General features: G+C 34.1%; 1 protein-coding gene and 1 pseudogene across 1 annotated transcript; one reads left to right on the forward strand and one right to left on the reverse strand.

Moving 5' to 3' along the window:
* Positions 1–5,092: 5,092 nt before the first annotated feature.
* Positions 5,093–5,380, forward strand: LOC147941821 (precursor of CEP11 pseudogene; annotated as a pseudogene).
* A 5,016-nt stretch (positions 5,381–10,396) lies between these two features.
* Positions 10,397–13,508, reverse strand: LOC104702874 (wall-associated receptor kinase-like 14). Its single transcript, XM_010418794.2, has 4 exons — positions 13,151–13,508; positions 12,109–12,864; positions 11,934–12,005; positions 10,397–11,840 (listed from the first exon to the last, which is right to left on the reverse strand). Exons 2-4 carry the CDS (start codon positions 12,836–12,838, stop codon positions 10,579–10,581), a joined length of 2,064 nt encoding a protein of 687 aa, XP_010417096.2. The 5' UTR covers positions 12,839–12,864; positions 13,151–13,508; the 3' UTR covers positions 10,397–10,578.
* Between the last annotated feature and the right edge of the window lie 634 nt (positions 13,509–14,142).

Consider the following 14,142-nt stretch of genomic DNA (forward strand, 5'->3'; position numbering starts at 1 on the left):
CTTAAGTACAATCTGTTTCTCTTTAGAATAATTGCTTATAACACTCTTGAGTTGTGGAAGATAGGTTTTTGTTTGACGCAACTTAGTGGGGGTTATTGGTTTGAAATTTGAATAGAGTTTTAAATATTTTAAATGTTATGTAGAATCTGTTGTTATTAGATCAAAATTTTGTTAAACTCTGTTAAAATTTAGTGTTATTAGTTTGTGATTTGTAAAAAGTCATTTAAAATCTTAACAAATTTGGGTTATTGGATTCAGACTTTTATAAAGTCATTATTAAAAGTTTTGTGTTATTCAATTAAAACAAAAAAATCTAGGATTGTTAATGAGTTCAATTATTATGTTATTGGTTCATGATTTTAGACACTTTCTTTACAAAATAAAGTCATGGAAAATGTCACAAAAATGTCATGAAACACTTTACAAGGTTTAGAAAAATAATCAACAAAACTCTCTAGCAATCTTTAACAATCTTTCACTTTTTTATTTTTAATGATTTTGTTAAAATCTTCAAAAATCTTTATAAATTAGAATCCAATAACACCCAACTTTTTTTTTGTCAACTAACACCCAGCTTATCCGAATGATTTAATTCTTTAGTTATACCCGTTTAATTATCTTGAATATAATAAAATTTCAACTTTTAAGAGTTTAAAATATTATAAATATTTTTTTTTACAGAAAAATAAAAACTATCACTAACGGTTTATATATATAGATGAGTTTAGATGGACAATAATAATAAAAATTAAAATAACTGTGTGTTACATCACATATTAAATCATCATTTTGTCAACAATACTAATATTAAATTATTGAACATCGTCAAATAATATTTTACGACGTTAAAGTTTCTTTAATTTCTTAAAACAAATAAAATATATTTTAAAAAATAATTAGTTGTAAGAGTTATTTTACTTGATAAAAATTATAATATTATAAGAATAGTTTTTATAACGGGTTAAATAAAAAAAATACCAAAGTTTAATTTTTTTACAACTTTCTAATAAAATATATATTTTTAAATCAAATTAAATAACACTTAAATATTTGAAATAAAATACTAATAAAACATAATATATTACTAAACTCATGCAATGAGTGAGTCATATTTTTGTCAATTGTAACATCTTCCCTTTTTTTTTTGGCAAACCAGACTCGGCTATTCATTCATTCAAAGATAGATGTTACAGATTTTAGAGGTAGGTGTAGCCAACACCAGGCGTGAATCAAAGAAACTACAAACATAGGTTAAAGCAGATAAAAGAGATAGAGATATCGGCAACAAAACCAATAGAAACTGTAGACATGGGCTAAAAGGCACCAAACCACAAGCCGATCCAGAGGGTGTTGAAACCACATTCACGGTCATAGGAGGAACATGATGAATTATCCTTAACAATAGACATTGGGACGTTAAGAAGGGTTCCATAGCCAAGAATCTCGACCAGTGGCGGAGCCAGAGTCGAGTCTTAAGGGGGTCAAAAGAATTTTTTTTAATTGATTAAAAATAGAAAATTTTAGAGGTTAGATTGATTTTTTGTTAGTTTAATGTGGTGAAAACCCAAAGTTTTTGGAGGATCAAAATGAAAAATTTTGTTTTAATAAGATCAAAATTCAAAATTTACAGGGGTCAGAATGTAAATTTTAAATTTAGTGGGTCAAAATCTAAAATTTAGAGGGGTCATTATGTTATTTCTAACTAAAAACACATAAAAAATAAAAATAAATAATGGGGTCAGCTGCCCCCTCCCTCCTTACTGCCTCCGCCTCTGATCTCGACGGATGGTCATCGACAAAGAAGAGGGTGGTTGTGGGTTTCATGTCGGGTAGAGTTTGCTTAAGAGGTTGTCGGTAACCACGTTTTCTTGGAATTGAGGTCATAATGCCGAGGCTCTTCAAACTTTGGACAAAGGTGATACACTCCTTGGCGTTGATGATATACAGTGAAAATATTGTCTCCAATTTAGTTAGTGGATTAGATATGACAAAACATGCAACTCAAAGTTATATGTTTTTAAATTAGAGTTAAAAGTATTGTACAATCATTTGTCTTCTCCAAATTTTAATATGCATTGATTTATTTACCACACAAAAAAAACTAAATTAGAGATTGCGTAATTATTGATTAACATTTTTTCAATTAATTTTGGAGGTTATACACAAAATGTGGTAAAAAATAAATAAACAAAACAAACCTTAAAGCCCATGCAATAGTAATAGAAAGATAAAGATGCAGATCCGAAGAAGCACACTAGAAGTCTAGAAGGCTGTGTATTGTAATTTTTTTTCTTTTTTCTTTTTGATAATTCAGGGTGATCCAAAAGCTTTTTATGCTCAAGACCCTAGAGTCCTTGAAAACCGGTTTGAATTTCTCCAACCCCCCTGAGTTCGAGTAACATTGTTTTGTTTTGTGTGTTGTGACTTGTGTCATCATTCTTAAAGAGTTTTCAATGTAAAAACGATCCTATTATAATCTAATTACCATAGTTGTTTATCCATTTATTGTGCGTGTTGGATTGGACTGTGGCTGTTAACAAAATGGCTCCTCAAAATTTGGTATTTTTCCTGGATAGAAGACAAAGAAACAAACGACGGGTATGTTCGTTTCATTGACGTAGACAGCTGCGGCTGCGGCAGCAGTAAACACAACATTTTTAATCACTGCATCTAATCAATGTTTAAAATGTGAAGATGTGTTTGCTGCAGAGTCACGTCGCAGATACCTGCGACAACCAAACGAACAATAATAGCTGCGGCTACCGCAACCGCAGATACTTGCGGCGATGAAACGAACATGCCCGATGTCATATTCTTCTGCCGCAGCAAAGTGTCCGCACGATACTAGCTGTGGGTACATGAGAATTTAAATGGATGAAACAACATTTTTTTTTTTTTTTTGGTTTCTGCAGTACCTCGAAGCAAATTGATATGTCTGTTTTGTGACAATCAAAATGCCATTCATATTTTTCCTAGTCTCGTTTTCAACAAAGAAATAAAAAATATTGAAAGTAAGTTTCATGCTAGCCGTGATCCTAATCAAGAAGGTCTCACTTCCATCGTTCATAATCTGACTTGGTATCAACTTTGTAATATTTAAACAATAATCCAATTTAAGGGTAAGTATTAGGATTGTGGTATGCGATATGTGTAATTAAAGAGATTTAGACTACATTTGATTTTCATGTATATCTCTATCGTTTGTGCTAATTAAATACGAGCTTTCTCATTAGACAGGGATCATTTCTCATATTCGTTAAAGTTTGACATTATTTATAACATTTCACTTCAAAGAAAGTAAACACTATTCAAATAGTATATATGAGAAACTAATTCGTCTAATAAGTCTCATTATTATTATTGAAATTTAAAAAACTCAAATAATTTGGGAGAATTAGTTTAGCAAAAGAAGGAAACAAAAAAGAGAGAATATTAGACAGGGAGGCCAAACTAACATGCAAATGCTTACAACTTTCCCTGAATATCGAACATTTCATTTCATTGCGGCGAGTCTGAACATCAATATTAACCATCAATTAATATCATAAATAATAATATATATATAAAACACTCGATAGTAACATAGAGTGTGCATCTTAAGCCACTACAACCTCTTTTTTCCCGCAAAACCACCACTCCTTTTCAGTTTTTCACATGTTTATGTCTCATCCTTTCTAAAAACAATATTTCACTACTTTGTATCATATTCCTACGTATATATCGTTTCGTATACTTTTTTTTTGTCACATATTAAGTGTGTGTGTGAGTTTACTGTTCCGTATCAATAATTTAACCGGTACTGTACTGTACTAACGTATATAAGCGTATCAAAAGATAATACGTTACGTTTGGCATCGATTAAAGAGAAAAAACCAACAGAGAACAAATTACAATAACTTAATTTACCGATCCATGTCTTTCATTGCATGAGAGATCTACGCTGGCTTCCACTATATATATTTTAAGAAAATTATATATCTTAATAAGATTGATTTAACCTCTGTAGCTCTAGCTAACAATATACAACAAAGAGAAAATACATTCTCGTCCGTCCTCTTTTTCGTCCGAATTGCCTCCTACCTCTTTTTCGTCTGAACTTTCCCCATATACATTCGCTCCGTTACCAAAGATTAAGCCAATGATAATAGTTAAGAATTTAGAGTTAAGGTTAAAGAGATCAAAGTTAACTGATCATCTTTAGAATCACTAAATAAAGGTATAAAGAGACTATCTAAATTGGGCTACACACCTAAAAATTGCCCCTTTTCATTTTTTTTGCCCCGTATTTGTTTTTCAAAACATTTCAGATTTTAGGACTTTGATCTCTTCAAGTCGGGATCAGAGTAGGCTGAATTAGTCTTTTCCCCATCACCGATGTTTGGAAAACTCGCTACATTATAGAATGGGCAAGTAGCTTTGAGTACTGGTTAGCAGTATTATTAACTTAATACTAGTAAAAACTTTAGTCTAATAGACCCCAATTTTTTTCTATACAAAGCTTGATCTTCTTGGACATACATTTACTACACAATTTTATTGCAGTTATAATTTCTACCGAAAGCTTTTAGAAAGGCTTTGGCATGTTTTGTTATCGTCATGCAAAATTCTACGGTGAAGAAGATAGTTTAATTTTGTATATTTTCAATATATAAACATGGGCATCAAATACTCTGCTTAAACCCACATATAGATTCACATCGAATAACTTAGAACAATATGTCATTCAAATAAAATAATGTACTAATTAACAAAAATGTTCCAAAGTTTAATGGTACGAGAATAAAATATTTATGCATACAATAAATATATAAGTCCTAGATTACAATAATAATCATATATGGGGTCTTGCATGCTCCACGAACAGTAAAGGGTACGGTCGTTTTCCATCAATAACTTAGGAACATCGGAGTCAATCATTTAAAGTCCACTTTGTCTTTAAATAGCCGCAGATTCAATCTCAAAACTCTTAAATGATCATTATTTTAAACCTTTCATAATACATCTATATTACTCACTACTCACGATCAAAGACTTTTAAACCTAAGTAAACAAAAACATGTATTATATTTTTATATATATTTCTAGTCTGGATATGGCAAAGACCCGTCGTGTAATTTACCTTTTCCTTAGTATTCTAATTTTCTGCGTACTCATCAACGAGGCGCAGGGTAGTCGTTTGATGTGTCATCATCCAGAAGATTATTCATGCCATCACCATCACCATCATCATCATCGTCATCACAAGGACACTCTCAATGAATCAGATAATCTTCAACGAAGCATCAAGACGAGGAGGAGCAATGATATTTATGGTGTTGATGCTTTCCGGCCTACTGAACCAGGTCACAGCCCCGGTGTTGGCCACTCTATCAAGACCTGACAATTTCGAATTTATTTAATCTTGATCATTTCTATTTCTCCTTTTCTCTTGCCTACGTTGTTCCATTAACCAAAGGTTGTCGAGACCTAATGAGGTTATAGTCATGCTGTTTTCTCATACTGTAAATACTAAATAGTAGATTGTGCCATTGTGGTTATGTCTCTCAATAATTGTTGTCCTTTCATAGTTTATATTTCCACTGTTAACTTGCGCTTGCAAAATTTACATGATGTTTTTATTACCAAAAATAAATAAGAAATTATATATATTCAATAGTACTCTTAGGCTTAACTACGCGCTTAATTATATATAGAGATCTACATTACTTTATGTCGCATCTTCCATATTTTTTCTTGACGTGTACAACTAGAGTTAGAATTATGCACTTAGTTAGACTAATAATGGCCAGTACGTTGATTTCAATTAGTTAACTGAGTTACAAAGCTAAAAGTAGATATTTGCATACATATCTTGTATAAGAAAATATCTTGCATACATCATTACCTCGGATTATGATAAATGGTAAATGATTAGGTATTACATGTATACCGGCAATAATGAAGAATCAACATCCAGAAAAAGTTAAAAAATGTTAATAAAAAAAATCTAAAGTTACACACAACTCAAAATGATTTGATTGTGTGCAAATATAATCTTTGATAGGATCCACAAAAGTAAGGGCGTGTATAAAAAGCATATAAATTAAATATCTAACTCGAGTAAAAAATATATCTAATAATTTCTTAAAGTTTATGAGAAGATTATAAAAAGAAACACAGAGAAAAGTCTTATAAATGTAGGTACCGTTCAAAGGTGTAGTAGGTTAGGTAGGATTTATTGGGCTCTATTTTCGTATAAAAGATCAAAATAAATCAAATTTAAGAAAGAAGCATGAAAATCAATTTCAAAATGGAACCGATTTGGCATCATTATTTAAAAGAAAATAGTAATATTTTCACTTAATTCTTTAATAACTTCAAGGGATTAGTAAATAGACTATCTAGAGCTAGTGTAGTTAGGCACATCAGTTTTCGTCCTCATATCCGGAAGCATGTTTGAGGTACATTTAGTGATCTTTCTTTTTGGTAAAGTTTTTGTTTTTTGGTTTTGAAAGATTGGTTCGACAAGGGAGATGTAATTTTTGGGTTGTCCGTACTCATCTTTTATAAATAAGATTAGCAATGTATTACTGTAATTCTTAAGGTTTGTTTTCTCTTGTTCTTAGTTTAAGATTGTGTTATTTTCATTTTGGTTTAATATTTTTTTACTTTGTGTTTCTAATGTCTATTATTGCCCTTACATAAGGTATATTTGGGAAAATCACGTTTATCTTCGATTGTGTTGACAAAACTTTTTTACGTCCATCGGTTTAGGTTTCCTTGCTTTTGTGTATGATTTTTTTTTTCTTTTTTTTTTGATCAAAAGAGGTGTTACCATTCCATTAAATAGAGAGTAACATACAAGGTAATGATGATTTAAAGTACATCAAAGGATAAGATAAACCAAAGCATAGATCAATAAAAGTACAAGGATAGATAGGAGCATTCGATATTAAGAGCTTGAGAGCTATAAACCACATGCTAGGAAACAGCATGGAACCTGTGAGGTCAAGGCAAATCGATGCAGACTCCATGAACAAGTCAAAGGAGTAGAAAGTCATTGTCTTGAATCTTCGAAGACTTGGCAGAGATGAGAATGGCACAACTATGATGCCAAAGGGTCGAGCTGAGGCTCTGATAACCGGTTGCTACAGATGTAGTTTCTGGTCCAAGGTTGATAAAACAAGTTTTGAAGAGGTTGTGGTAACCAATCCTCCTTGGAGAGAGGGTCATAATACCACTAGGCTTCAAGATTATATGCAGGGACTTCAGAAAGTGGTTAAAATGCGATTGAAAGATCTGTGAAATTCGGTGAGGTATGGGTATGGAGTTGGTAAAGCCTTGGTAACCCCCACTCCATAGAGGTGGGATCATAATGCCAAGCTTCACCAAGCAATCTCCATAAACGGGATCATCCATAGGGTAACCGATTAACATGGTTTACAAAAGGCTCCTATGCCATTCTAGCAACACTGGTGGTTTAAGGTTCAAAAGCAGTCTTGAGACTAAAGAAACCAATAAACTAAACAAGGATTGCTTAGGGTGGGTAAGAGTAGAGTTCAGACCAAACCCGGATACACACTGGTCTCGACACAAAGGATTCACAACCATTCTAGAAAGATCAAGTATTCTGCTACCGAGGTTAACTCGACTTGACCAAGCAGAAAACATCGATACTAACAGGTTTGATCGTGATATAACATTATCAGAAAGGGGTCGGATTAGGTACCAGTTCAGGGGAGTGTCATAGTTTAACCAAAGTAAACTATCTACCAGGCGAACGAGATATGAATGGAGAGCAAACCTGGGCCAGAGAGGTAACAAGCGGGGAAACAGAGAGCGCCGGAGATTTGAAATCGATGTCAAGATCTTCTCTGGCTTCGACATCCAAACAGAGCTCCCGTCCAGCTGCATCCAAGTAAAACACTTGGAGAGTGGATGGAGATCCGAGGAGCGGTGAGTTGTTGCAGTGGGATGCGGGATGAGCCAGATCAAGGAAAATAAATCAAGGTTACCGGGGCGGTCAAGGGTTTGCGGGAGCGGTTGAAAGGTCAGAGAAACAAAGTAACCGAGGGAAGTAGCCGGAGGTGGAGGAAGGAAGGGAAGGAGCTGAAGCTTACGCATCGTCGGAGTTGAGATCTGAACTCTCAGGTAGACTCCGGTGAAAACAAAAGGGACCTTAACAGAGTTTTGCGAATAGAGGAGAAGACGGATCTTACGGAACCAGAGCACAGCGATGCCGATCGGTCTCGACGCCGCCCGGAAGAATTTCATCAGTGGTTTTGCCAGAGAGAATATCGATTTGGGCGAACTGTCAGTCCTTTTCTTAGTTGCTTTGTGTATGAATACCACAACAATTTTCAATAACATAAAAAAAATATATACTTTCAATAACAAAACTTTAAACGACAAAAATAAAAAGTATGTAATAACACTTTTTATGAAGTAGAAGAAGTAGTGTTTTTAGCCAACGTACTATTTAATATACATAGTGATACTTACATCAACTAAATATTGTTTAGTTGCCTGCGAATATTATTTCTAATGTTTCTTAAGCAATATATATATATATATATATTGATCGATAGAGAATATTTATTGTAGCTTTTGGGCCAATATGATGTTTAATTATTACTGTTTTCTAAAAAGATTTTGATAAATGTCAGCAAAAAAAGTTACCTCAGCGAAATGATAGTGGAATATAGACTTTTTGGTGCCGTGATGGATTGATAAACGATATCTAATATTTTTAAGAAATTGTACCTAATAATAAAATCGGGTACCTATCTATATCCATAAGATAAATCATCATACGGTACAAATAATGCAATTATTGCCACTTTTTGAGTTACTTTAGTTTCTTTACAAGTTATCAACAAATTTCTTATTTTTATATTGCCCCAAAAAAAAAACTTCTTATTTTTATTTAATGGAAATTCTAAGAGTTAAGTCTCAAACAATTGGTATTGACTAGTCACAATAAATATCTCATTACAAGATTAAACAAAATTTAAGTGAGTACAAAAAAAAAGGTTTACAAAGTTTAAATCGGCAGGTATAGTAATCTAAACGGAAGAGTAATTTCTACTTACTTTGTTAGGCTTCAATGCATACAGGATGTAGTAAGTAAATTGTCATACTGATATATTTCCGACTTCGATGCCCAACATCCAATGCTGCATGACGTTCAGTTGTGTTGTGTTTGTTACATTACAACAATAAAACAGTTAGCGATGGAAAGAAACAAAAATTGAGCTCACAGCAGAAAAAAAAAGAAATTGGGAACCAACCGATGAAGATTATGAGCAAGAGATTTAAAAATTGGGTCGGTCCAATAATAATATGAATATGAACACACACTAATTCACGTTTTTAAATGGTAAGAATACCAGTTTTTAATATTCATCAGATATTAGTTTTAGTTTTCAAATTCTATTTACCACAAAAAAAAAAAAAAATCTAACTTTGTCAACATTAGATCTCTATTAGTAATTGTGACAACCCGTCCAGCAGACCCCATTAACCCCTGCTAGCTGCTCAAATGGATCGTTTATGGACCCTGCTAGCCCCCGTTAGTTGTCCTAACGGACCCTAAACTGGTCATGCAGGGCATCGATCCTAATCCATCACTGTGGATATCCCAATCCACCAGTAGGTTATTGGTGTGCCAAGCGTTCCTCGAACTTTGTTTTTTACCTTTTAACAATTTTTCCACAGGACAAGCTGTCACAAGAATACCGATTAATTCTAGTGAGAAAAATACCGATTAAATCTCAATTTCGAATTAAGGTGTTATAAACTTACAATCTTGCTATATAATAATATAAATATAATAGTCGGTCAATAACATATGTTATCACATGTTTCTATATAAGCTAGGTCATTTTTATTCCTAATTTCCGGGAATGTTTTTGATGAGTAAAGTTTATGGAATAAGACTAGTAACATTACGTTTTTGGTCAAATTTGTTGACTCTAAGGCCAAATCGACTCTACTATAATGACTTAAAAGGACAAATAACGATAATATCAAAATCCTTTTTTTTTTTTTTTTTTCCTTCTTTTTTTGTAGTTGATTCCTACTCCACATAGGTGTAGACTAATAATGGTGGTTGGCTAACTAATTCATGCTATAAACTTTCTTGTTTTAGGGACAAGTTCATTTATAATTGAGACATTATAAAAAGAAGAAAAAAATGAATGGATTTACATGTAGTTTCCGTGTTAGTTAGCAACTCATTAAGACACTAATAGCTAAAAACGCGTTCAAATCCTATCTCAAATTCAATCAGAACAATTTTGAATCAAATTAATCTGTTTCTTAAGTCAACCAAAATCATCATTATAATATAACCACTAATTTGTTTACGGTAGCGGAATGTAAGATACCTTAGATCAGAAGACTTTTACATAATACCTGAATGAAAGATCTTGTTTCAAGATCGTTAGCATTATATAACTCATGCATAAACCTGTTTTCTTCATTGTTAATATCTCTACTTAACATTATGAACACTGAATGATGTAAAAGCTACACGTAGAGGGACTTATATTTTTATAAACAAGAAAAGTGTGGTAAAAGTGTTTCAAGATCTCATTATCACCTGGGAATGTTACCCAGTAATGTATTTGTCGAAGGTGAGCTCTGTGCACTTAACCAAGGATCTTGAACTGACACAGGTGAGCTACCGTTAATCTCTTCGACGGAAGCTAGGGATTCGGGTTGTTTCTGAGGGATAATGACTCTTCTACTTCCTGTTGATGGTTTTTTAGTCGATCTTTCGCTTCCCTGATCAGATGACCGGAGAGAACCGTTCGGTGAATCCAAACTCATATTTGGGATCCAACCGCTAAGTCGTATCTGTTCAAGCTCGTCTGCTACTTCAGTCATAGTCGGCCTCATGTCGCTGTGGAAAGCCAAGCATCGAAATGTGAGCTCAGCCACGGTGTGTATCGATGAGAGAGTCCATGCGTCGAGCTCCAGGTCAAGAATCGGGTCTATAATCTCATCGATACAACCTGATCCGATTTTGTCAACAGCGAGAGCTGCTAGGTTGATTTCAGTATGTGGACGAGTGAAATCAACAACTTTCAATCCTGTTATAATCTCGGCAAGGACTACACCAAAGCTGTAGACGTCGCTCTTATCAGAAAGATGGAAGCATTGATGATACTGCGGGTCAAGATAACCAGGAGTCCCTTGAGGAGCCGTTGATATGTGGGAAGTTTCAGTCATTCCCAGTCTAGAGAGTCCGAAATCCGCAACTTTGGAGTTGAAATCATAATCAAGAAGGATATTGGTCGATTTAATGTCACGGTGATAAATCGGTGGATTCATTTCAGAGTGGAGATAAGCGATAGCTTTAGCTGTTTGAGTGGCAACAGTAAGGCGCAGGGTCCATGGAAGAACAGTCCCTCTATCTCTTTGTAAATGTTCCGATAGAGTTCCATTCGGCATGTACTCATAAACGAGAACCGGATCGCCTTGCTCTATACAGCATCCTAAGAGACGGACAAGATTCGGATGACTCACCGAGGAAAGAAGCTTGATCTCATTCATGACTTGGTCAAGACTTTCTGAATCTCTGTGTCTGAGTCTTTTGATAGCAACCCATTCATCATTTTGGAGCTTTCCTCTATAGACCGTACCATATGCACCTATTCCTAGCTTCTGCTTTTCAGAGAACCCATCTGTGGCTTTCTCGATTTCCTTGTAAGGGAAAAAAGCAACACTTGAGTTACCTGCAGCTTCAGACAAAAGACGCTTGGCGCTCAAATGGCTTCTCAAGGGAGTAGACCGTCTCCGCTTACAAAAGAACAAAAGTGCCAAGCCAGCTAGCAAAGATGCTCCACCAATAGTTCCTAAATATAGCAAATGAATAATAAACCTAGTCAAACTTCCGTAAAGTACTACAAAACGTAAAAATGTCACAAACACTTAAAAGCAACAGTTACCTCCTACAATAGTAAAAAGATTCGATCTACAATGTCTCCAGACGAGCTTTGAACCGCGGCAGTCCGGTAGTACTGCAAAGAGTATAGAAGAAACCAGTTAGCAAAAAAAAAAATAAAGCTTTGTGTTCTTACTAGTTAGCCTCCGATACAAAATGAGACTATAGATTAAACTAACCTCTCTGGCAAAGATTATTATATCCATCTCCGTGGTAACCCTCGAGACACGAGCACCGGTATCCATCCTTTCCATCAGGAGTGTCAACGTGAGTACAATTGGCGTTTTCAGCGCAAGGATTGGTTTTGCAGTGTCCGTTAAGCCACCAACCTAACCTAACTCGCTCAAACTCAAGCGCTATACCCGCATTCAAACCTACAGACTCGAAAGCTATGGAAGAGAACAACAAAGTACAAGTACTGTTCCTCAGTTCATTCATACCGAAAAACTTTTTTTTCGAACTCGAGTTACTATCTAAAGAAAAACAGCTAATGTTTCCAGTGGAATCACAGCTTTCCAGTTTCAGCACATCCTCCAAAAACTTCTGCTTGATGGAGCATCCGTCGGTTGTCTTTTTGCAATCCTCCATCAAGAAACTGTTATACACCGTCGGTGCGAAATGCTCGCTGAATAGCGGATTCATATCTTCGATCTTCCGAGTACAATTGTGTGGGAGGCTGACGAATATACTGTCCTCCGTCACGTTCTGAACGGAGAAGCCTCCGATCTCCGCGTTCCCCGCCGCAGAGCAATTGAATTTGATGCCACAACCAGGAGTAAACCCAAAAGGATAAGGCAGACTCCATTTACCGCATCTCCCGTGACATGGTTCGGTGAAATTAGCAGCGGAGGTTCCTCCGATTACGATTACGATCACCAAAATCAAATCCAATCTATAAGAAATCATCATCGTTGATTGAATAATCGGATCTCAACCTGCAAAAACATTAAAACGACCCCATGGGATTCAATTCAGTTCTGTAGTGAAGCTAAAACCCTAAGACCTCGAAAAAACCAGTTGGAATTAGTTGAAAGCTATTAAAAGCTCTCCCCAACTGTACACACAATAAAATAAATACACACAGAGAGAGAGAGAGAAACTGATTCCTCATTAATGGCCGATGTTATAGACTCTCTAATTAGGGTTTTAGATCATCATCAACGAAGTTTAAACTTTCAAAAAAAAAAAAAAAAAAAAAAAAAAAAAAAAGAGTCAAAATACCTTCTTGTTCTATGAGGTTTCTTCTATTCATCTTCTTCGATTCGATTATTCTAAAATACAAAAGAAGGGCTTCGAAATTATATCAGTTTCTCTCCGACGATGAAGTTATGATCGGAATATATTTTCCGGTGGTTTCGTTCACCTAATCGCCGAAATGATAACAATCACACGGGAGAGTAATTAAAGACGGAAGAAGAAGATACGTGCGCCTGGTGGATGTCTATTTTTTTAAAAGACGAAAAAGTCCTTGGGAAAATGCGTGGGAAGAGATGACTAATATACCCTTCAGTGGTCAACGAGCAACTTGGGATATCTTTGACCGGGTTTGAGCTTACTTTATTATTTTTATTTATTTATTGATGCGTGTGTGAGTGGACAGCATAACAATATGCTCAAAAAGTCGTTTTGGTTTTATTATTTATTATTGAAATACACACTTTTATTGAATCGAATAATTATACTTTTTTTGCTATTTGGGGTCTATTGGTCAATTAGCCCAAAATTGGTTTAATATATATATATATATATATATATATATATATTGATTGGAAAGAAAATTGGATAATGATGTAAATTCAGTGTTGTAATTTATCTGTCATCTGTATACAAATTTAATCTTATAGGTTATTATTGTTCTACGTTTTAAATTTATAACATAAACTCATTTGAGAAATTTATGCTAAGAATTCAAATTATATAACATTTTTGGAAAGATATCTAATTTTTCTTATAATGATGAGATTTATTCAGTTTAACAAAAAAAATTATGACAGATATTTTTCTAGAAATGATATTGTAAGTTGTATCGAATTTTGAAATATATAATTCGAAACCTCTCTAACAACAAAATATGATTAATTTTCAATTAATTTTCCTAGTGAAAGCAGTAAAATATGATTTTTTGGAGTTTTTATTAAAAAAAAGATGATAGTTGATTACGGTTACACAGAAATGTAAACGATTATATTTGTTAGCTTGTAAGAGTTTCAATT

This window comes from Camelina sativa, chromosome 7 (genome assembly GCF_030686135.1).
Source record: "Camelina sativa cultivar CO46 ecotype springtype chromosome 7, ASM3068613v1".
Taxonomy (NCBI): Eukaryota; Viridiplantae; Streptophyta; class Magnoliopsida; order Brassicales; family Brassicaceae; genus Camelina; species Camelina sativa.